General features: G+C 40.4%; 1 protein-coding gene across 1 annotated transcript; it reads right to left on the reverse strand.

Moving 5' to 3' along the window:
* Window positions 1-845: 845 nt before the first annotated feature.
* Window positions 846-1,517, reverse strand: LOC124369561. Its single transcript, XM_046827588.1, has one exon. It carries the CDS (start codon window positions 1,515-1,517, stop codon window positions 846-848), a length of 672 nt encoding a protein of 223 aa, XP_046683544.1.
* Between the last annotated feature and the right edge of the window lie 6,767 nt (window positions 1,518-8,284).

Consider the following 8,284-nt stretch of genomic DNA (forward strand, 5'->3'; position numbering starts at 1 on the left):
CTCTTAGAAGAAATGTATTTCTCCATTTTACGGGAAAATAGGTTGTCTGCTTATACAATGGAAATTGGCTCAGGGGACTAGACTAAAGCATATGATTTATTTATTTATTTCCCAACAGATTACACCATTTTACAATAGATATAGACAATATGTGAACAGATGGCATTATACAATGATTTGAAGTTCAGGCAAGCAAAGTAGGTAATTGACTAAATAATATGAATGAGAAATGGATTAATGGTAATTAATAGATAGTGACTAGACGTAAAAGAGACAGGTACAGTTGTTGAAAAATCACAGTAATGATGTGATACTGAACTGCACTAGGATACAAAAATAAGCAGATAGCTATAATAGATCAAGGTGAAAGGCGAGTTGAAGTCCCTAGTCGATCGGAATATGAACCCGAGCATAGAACTTGCTTTGGCTGTAATGTGGACAATATACTTTTAATGGTCATTGTCACTCCGAGATCGCGTACTTTGTCCACCCTCTTCAGTGTAGATCCATTGAGGACATAGTCGTGTGGACTGGAGCTGCACCACGTTTGTAGGAGATGACGACGCATTTCATAACGCTTAGCTCCATGAAGTTCTCCTTGCACCAGGCATCGATGTTAGTCAGAGAAAGTTGGAGGCGCTCAAAATCAGGAGCCAATGACACCGAGCCAAACACCTTGATATCATCGGCAAACATGAGATATTTGGTAAGGATGATGTTGTCAATGTCATTCATGAACAGATTAAATAGCAAGGGACCAAGGTGGGACCCTTGCGGGACTCCAGATAGGACACTGAATGGTGCAGAAAGGCACCCGTCATATTTGACTACAAGGGTTCTGTCGGTCAAGTAGCTGTTAAACCACTCAAGCAGGGGGCCCCCACACCATATCCGGCAAGCTTGGCTACAAGCATATTGTGATTGACCTTGTCAAAGGCCTTGGGGAGATCAAGGTAGACGCAGTCAACTTGGTGAGCATTGCCAAAAGCAGCCATGACGTATTCTTGAAATTCCATCAGGTTAGTTACTGTTGAGCGTGAGCGCAGGAAGCCATGTTGAGAGGAAGAGATACATTTCGGGAGATGAAAATAGAGGTAGTCCAGAACAATGCTTTCGTACACCTTGACAACAGCAGAGAGAATGACAATGGGCCGATAGTTTTGACGTTTGAGCGATCGCCAGATTTGAAAATGGGAACGACAAAGCCACGCTTGAGGGCTGATTGGAAGATTCCAAGTGAGAGCAGGGAGGAAAACCAGATAGCCAGATGAGGAGCCAACAGCGGCACAGTATTTCAGAACGCATGGAGGAATAACTTCAGGACCAGCTCCCTTATTAGGGTCAAGCGAAGCAAGTTTGAGTTGAACATCCGAGGCAGTGACGACAAACTTTGTGATGGAGAAGTTCCAGACAAAGTCGAAGACAGGTGAGGGAACCTGGCTCTTCGTGAAAACAGAGGAAAAAATAGTTTGAGAACAATTCACACTTTCCAGCAGCACTCTCAGCCTCTCTTCCATCAAATGATAGTTTGGCAGCATGGAAGGGGCTACTCTTAAGTCCGTTGACGTGAGACCAAAAGGATTTTATGTTATGATGAATACTGTCTTCAATTCTTTTTAGATAGTCTCGATGACACTTGGTGGCCAAAGACTTGCACTGACTTATTAGATTGCGAAAACGTTCACGGTGATGAAGATTCCCTGAGGTTTTGAGAAGTCGATGGGCGGTCTTCTTCCATAAGACAAGCCATTTTAGTTTTGCGGTAAACCAGCCAGGAACGGCTGAGGTTTGAAGCTTTTTGTGGGTGTATTTTGAGATATAATAGAGCCAAGGTGGTCGCAGAACTCTGAGAAGGCCGATTCGACATCAGGTAGAGAAGGAGGAAAATAATAGTTAACACTATGCAGAGTACGAAATATAGCGTCCAAGTTGCATTTTCTAAAGTCTGGTACAATCCTGACGTTGCTCGAGGATGAGGGTTTCTGCAGCAGGATTGAGCAGGAGAGCGCGGGGTGATGAGTGTCTTCGGCAACAAGAAGGTCGTCAGCGCGGATAACTGCAGTCGTAGGAGTAGAGGAGAATATGAGGTACAGGTAGACGCCTCTGCGATTACGGATTTTGTTGATCTGGGAAAGGCTGTGAGTAGAAACTAAGTTGCATAAGTAGCTGGAAGAGGAATCTCCTTCAAAAGAATCAAGTTTACCCCAGTCCGTTTCGAGTTTGTTAAAATCACCGAAGAGAAGCACGTCATCCACAAAATTTGAAGAGGAGAAGATATCCTCCGTCACGTCACAGAAGTCAGCGTAGACGATGGCACGCTGGTTGGGGGGGATATAGACCGAGCCCAGCAAGATGTGACGGGATCCAGAAGTACATGTAACAAAAATACATTCCCAGGAGCAGGCATGCATGGGGACAAGTTTGCTTGCTAGGTGATCGCGTACTGCTATGAGAGTACCACCACCGCTAATCTTATTGGTCGTGGTTAAAGATCTATCACATCTGAAAAAGTTGAAACCAGTAAGACCAAGTTCTGAGGAGTTTATGTCAGGTAAGAGATTCGTTTCAACCAGGGCGATAATATCGTAGGAGGAAGTTGTAGCACTGATTGAGAGTTCAGAAATTTTGCTTCTTAAGCCATATATGTTTTGGAAATAACAGTTGAGGTGATGCGGTGGGTATTATTCGATTGTTAAATTTTTAACAATTTGGGGGATGTTGTTTAGGAACCTTATTGTAAGATCCTTTTCGCCACTGGTGCGCTTCTTTAATTCGGCTTTGAGGTTATGAAGGTGAGCGGCTTCACGGGGAGTTCTGTCTCTGGAGAGCTTGACTGAAGAAAATCGTGGATTCAATTGGGTCTCAGATCCGGCAAAATTCTTCATTGCAGTGACTACATCAGAGTTGCTGCCAAGCAAAACTTTGAGAGGCCGAGGTTGATCAGGTTTTTTACCGCCAACTCGAAAAGTTTTGATTCCATTGTTTGAGATATTAGGAATGAGGGGTGAAAAAATATAAATGGCGAAGTCCAGATCATGTTTCTTCCTGGCATCAGCATTACCCACTGAGGATTCTTCCAGGTTGTAGACCATTATGTTATGGGCACGGCGGGCGCGCTCATTTTGCTCTGCTATGTTAGTTTCCAGATCTATGGAGGGGGATGAATTATTACTTTTTGATTCAAGCAGGGATACCCTGCCCTCGATTCGATCAACTCGTGGTTATAGTGCTGACAGACCACGAATGGTAGCAACTTCGTTCTTTATATCCGCGACATCTTTTGAAAAGGTATCAATATTATTGACTTTGTCTAGTAGAGTATCAAGTTTGCCCAGTATCGATGACATTTGGGAGGTGAGTAATGCGAGTGGTTGGTTGGAAGTATTCACACAGTCCGATCTGGTGCAATGCCATTTTACGTTGGTATTTCCAGAACTCCGCTGATACTCTGTTTTGCTCATAGCAATACAAGGCCTGTGAAACCATCGTTGACAGGGGACATCGCAGCTGACGCCCTCCTCGGTATCAAGGACTTCTTTGACACAAACAGGGCAGGAAGTAGACATGGTATAAGAAGAGCTGTCGTTCCCGTAAATAGTTACTCAATTCGCCACCCACGGTAAAAACATTAGGCTTATAATGGGAAGAACGAAGTGTAAACTCGGCTCCCCAGTGACCCGACTCTTTCCACAGTACTCTCAGTGCAGATCTAGAAGGCTGTGGATTTTTGACGACCAGAGATTCCTCTATGGCGACGGATTTGTTTACGTTACAATGAGACGGTAGAACTGGAACGAAGATGGGCCTAGCTTCGACAATAGGGTTGATGATCAAATGGTTATTGCAGGGCAGATTGTTAATTACGTAACTAGTCCGATCAACATATAAATTCACTGCAGTTAGTTGTGCAAATTCTAGTGGAGCTGAGCAGCAGAAATAAGGTAGGTGAAGCGAAAAATCAAGAGTTAGACGGAACCAGTTAACAAGTTACACTTTAAGTCTGCCATCCATAAAAGAAATGATCAAAGGCTTAATACAAATGCTAATGTTTTAGTGATTGTATTAGTGTTACGTCATTTGTTAACAGTGGGATTTATCCCTCGACTATAAAATTAAAGTAAATTAGAATTTTTGTACTACTTTCAACGTAAAATAAAAAAATGCTATTTCATGTGAAGTTTTAGGGAATGTTTGTCAAAGAAAGCAATACAAGTTAGTTTGTTGTGACTTATATCGTCTATTTTATTACGTATCAATAACTTCCCATCGTTTGGCTATTGAAACAATTTAATTTATTTCAAAGGACTTCAAATTAAATAAAAATGTGTTTCAACCAATTATGGATCTGTTCTTGTCAATAACGTTTTATACACATTTCTCAAATCTCACAAACAAGGTTTAAGGGAGCGGGAAAATGCACTTAGGTTTAGGGGCCCAATAAAAGAGAGATCCACCAATTTTGTAATACTACTACCTCACCCAGTCACTTACAGCGTCAACCAATTAGGGGTATTTTAGGGGCAATTTCGTTAATCTTGATAGTCCTGCAGTAATGAATCCAACACACCAAACATAGAGCATATTGCGCAACAACGAAATTCGCCACTCCGTGAGTGAGTCAACAACAGGCGATGTGTGCGTCAACAGGAAGGCGATAAGATAGGAGGCACAAATGTTGCTGCGATGGCGGTGAGTTTACTAACTCAGCTGGTGATACGGTACGTCCGCCATTTCAACATACCTGTCGCCTCACGTCGGCATTACATGTCTATCCTGGAACTATAACATAGAGCATTGATCTAACTGCTGAATACAATCTGAATCTAATTAAACAATCCAACTCTAAAATTCCTTTGGTGACTAATTCGTAATGAAACATTAAATGTGAATCTAAATATGCATTGTTAGTTTTGATAATTAGTTTGTACAACTTGTGGTTTCACACTGTGCAGGTCTCATGCAGAGGAATATTTTTGTACCCACTTACAGTAACACATCTGCATCACATTTTATTATGGTACGAGAATACAGATAAATCAGAAGGAAGATTAAACTGCTTTTTGTTTAAAAGAAAACAGCGGTTATTATTAAAAAATATACAGCCTACACCAAACTGATAGATAATTAGTGCTGCTTATATCAGAACTGTGCATACAGATGTTTTACAAATACTCTTTTGGATTCTTTAAGGATATTTCCTTTATTATTTTACTTAAGCGAGAGTGAAATAAAATAATTTTCAAATATGAGGTTTACTACTTTTGTGCGGCAAGCTGGACTTATACAGTCTCGTCTGGATAATATTAAAGGTCAAGTTTTGGTTTAACATCCACGGACGCCCTTACAGAACACCATATATCTAAGCTTAAAGTTTTATCACTTACCGCTAATAATAAATATATTGAGCGCGAGAAATTAGTTTCTAAAACTTATAGTACTTCATCTTTCCCTGAAGTACTTCATCTTGGTCTTCATTAATGACCAAGTAGTTGTGAAACTACAAGCAACTATTTCAGATTGTCTTGTGTCAATTCAAACCGATACTAATATATTGTTGCTACCTGTTTACGACTCAGCTGACCAAAGTACTTTGAACACATCCCATTCAGTTAACGCCTCTGCACAATCTGTGAAATTATATAAACTGAATCTACCTACTTTTATTGGCCAATAAGAAAACTGGATTCCATTTCACCGTTTGTTTGAAAATATAATAAATAAAAAAGAAAGTATTTCTAACGTTGAAATGTTCATTTACCGTCATGATTGTTCAATGAACCGCTAGATATGATCGAATCTTTGCGGTTACAAATGCTCATGTTTGCCGGACCATATTGAACTTTACCATAATTTAAGGTTACTCATCTCCTTACATGTTAACAATATATTGGATTTCACTGAAACTAACGCCCTTTCAGTGAAAAACATGCGTGCTTTGCTCAACTCTCACAATGTAAACGCTCAAGCCTTGAAAGTGTTAGGCCGTGATTTCTCAAAAGAGAGTTTTGTTTCTCACTTCACACATGCTAAGAAAGTTTGACCAAGAAATTAGATATTAATTTGTGCACTGACGAGAAAACCCAAAAGAAGTTTTTTACATAGACGAGTTCATTAAGTTTCTTGACATCCAGAGTGATCCATTAGGTAGCCTCTAAATCTTGTTTGCCAACAATAATTTTTCAAAAGCCACGCATTTTAAGGAACCAAGTATTCCCCAAACAAAACTTAGCTCTCAAAATACAAGAAGGTAGCAGCTATCTTCTGCTCAGCTGCGTGAGTGTACCTATTGTTCCACTACAGCGCATAATATTTATCGCTGCCCCTGCCATTTTTTAAAAAGTCAGCTCAAAGTAGACAAAGTTTTATAAAAATAAAAACCTATGCATGAACTGATTTGGTAGTCACAAGTTGTCGGATTGAAAGTCTCAACGGTATTATAATGTTTGTAACAACTGCCTCCATAGCATGCTACATAACACAATAAATACGCCATCTCCGCCCGCCCTCCAAGCCACTGTCACAAAATAGTTCCGCTATCCCTCAAAAACCACCTACAGGAAATGTTAACGCCGCAATTAGTTCTACAACAAATAATAATTCTAATTTTAATGCAATCTCTCAAGGTCAAAACGGCACTGTTTTGCTTGCAACTGTTCTAGTTCTTTTGTCATCAAATGAGGGGCACTGCCTGTGCAACCTAAAACTTGACCACTCTCATGCCGGAAATAATGTTATTAATGTTATCCCAGCCTCAGAAGTGAAAACCACATGATCTTCACAGCTCACAATCATTACCTCTCTTAGTAGAATTATTTTGTCTGCCGCACACCCAATTACTATTTTGGGTAGAATCACTAGCAATCTACCAAAAGCTCTTATTTCACCTGATATAAAATCACTCGTACACTTTGTTTTCGCTGACCCAAACTTTGACACGCTTGGAACTATCCATATATTGATAGGTGTAGATTTATTTGCAAGGTGCACCTGTCTCGCTTGGTAGATATGCCCTCTACAATCAGCACAGTCTTTGGAATAAATTTAATTGGGTCCTCGCCTATCAGCAAACTAACATTGCGCTAGCTACAATACTGACTCTAAATGTCATTGACATTCATGAGTCAATTAAAAAGTTATGGTCAGTAAAGGAACCGCCAAACACTATAAAATTGTCATCAGAAGATAAGCAGTGCGGGACGCACTTCTTATCTACACATCGCCGCAGTGATAATGGCCTATATGTATCTCGCCTGCCCTTTGCCTCTGACCCCAATAGATTGGGAAATTTTTCATAACACGCTTTGAAAATGTTTGTTATCCTAGAGAAAAGTTTGCTAATGAAACTCAAACTAAACAAATGTACACTAGGTTTCACAAATGAACTTGAAAAGTGGATATAAGTTACTGAGGCTACACCATTTTCGAACGAACCTAATTATTTTTCCCTCACTACGGAGTAGTGAAAGGCAATAACATTAGAGTTGTTTTAAACGCTTCGGCTCGCACCTCATCAAAAATTTCATTAAATTAAATTCTTCACCATGGCCCTAAATTACACAACCAACAAACATTATTTTTCACTTCCACCTTCCCAAAATCGTGTTCACCTGCGACATTAAACAAATGCTCCGCCAGATAGAAAGCGATTGTAATGATCAGCGCTTCCATTAATATATTCTCGAGAAGAGCAGACACAGCCCTTAAAAATCTATCAGCTTAAAACCATCACTTATGGTATGGGATGTTCACCATTTTTTAGTGATTCCAGCAGCTCATCGTCAATGAAGGACACAATCATCCACCAGCTGTTCAGGCTCTCCAAGACAACATGTACGTCGACGACGCGCTTCTAGGCAGCCATACGGAGAGAAACGCCCTTTTATTCCAAGCAAGATGTTATCCAACTTCTCAAAAAGGGTGACTTCGAACTCGTGTGTGGGCATCCAACAGTCAACTGCTTCTCAACTCGGTGTCTCAAGACTTCCGGAAAATTTCGCATCAATCAGCAATGTTTGAAGGTTGAAATGGTCTCTTTAGAATGACATGTTGTCCTACACAATTAGCATACATAACCGACCCTATAACAAACGCACCGTTCTTTCTGCTGTTGCTCGTATTTATGATCCTTTTGGCTGGCTAACACGTGTTGTACTGTGGGCTAAAGCAATCATGCAACACTTATGGGCATTAGGGCTTAAGTGGGAAGACAGCTTCTGCTGTGACATTTTATCCACTAAATAAAATATTGACTGTATCACAGATTTGTGTGATTCGACTACTGTTC

The sequence above is a fragment of the Homalodisca vitripennis genome, chromosome X, assembly GCF_021130785.1.
Source record: "Homalodisca vitripennis isolate AUS2020 chromosome X, UT_GWSS_2.1, whole genome shotgun sequence".
Lineage (NCBI taxonomy): Eukaryota > Metazoa > Arthropoda > Insecta > Hemiptera > Cicadellidae > Homalodisca > Homalodisca vitripennis.

What these genes read in the sequence shown, in the direction of transcription:
- LOC124369561 (XM_046827588.1), bottom strand. Translation starts at nt 1,517, where the DNA reads ATGGAAGAGAGGCTGAGAGTGCTGCTGGAAAGTGTGAATTGTTCTCAA.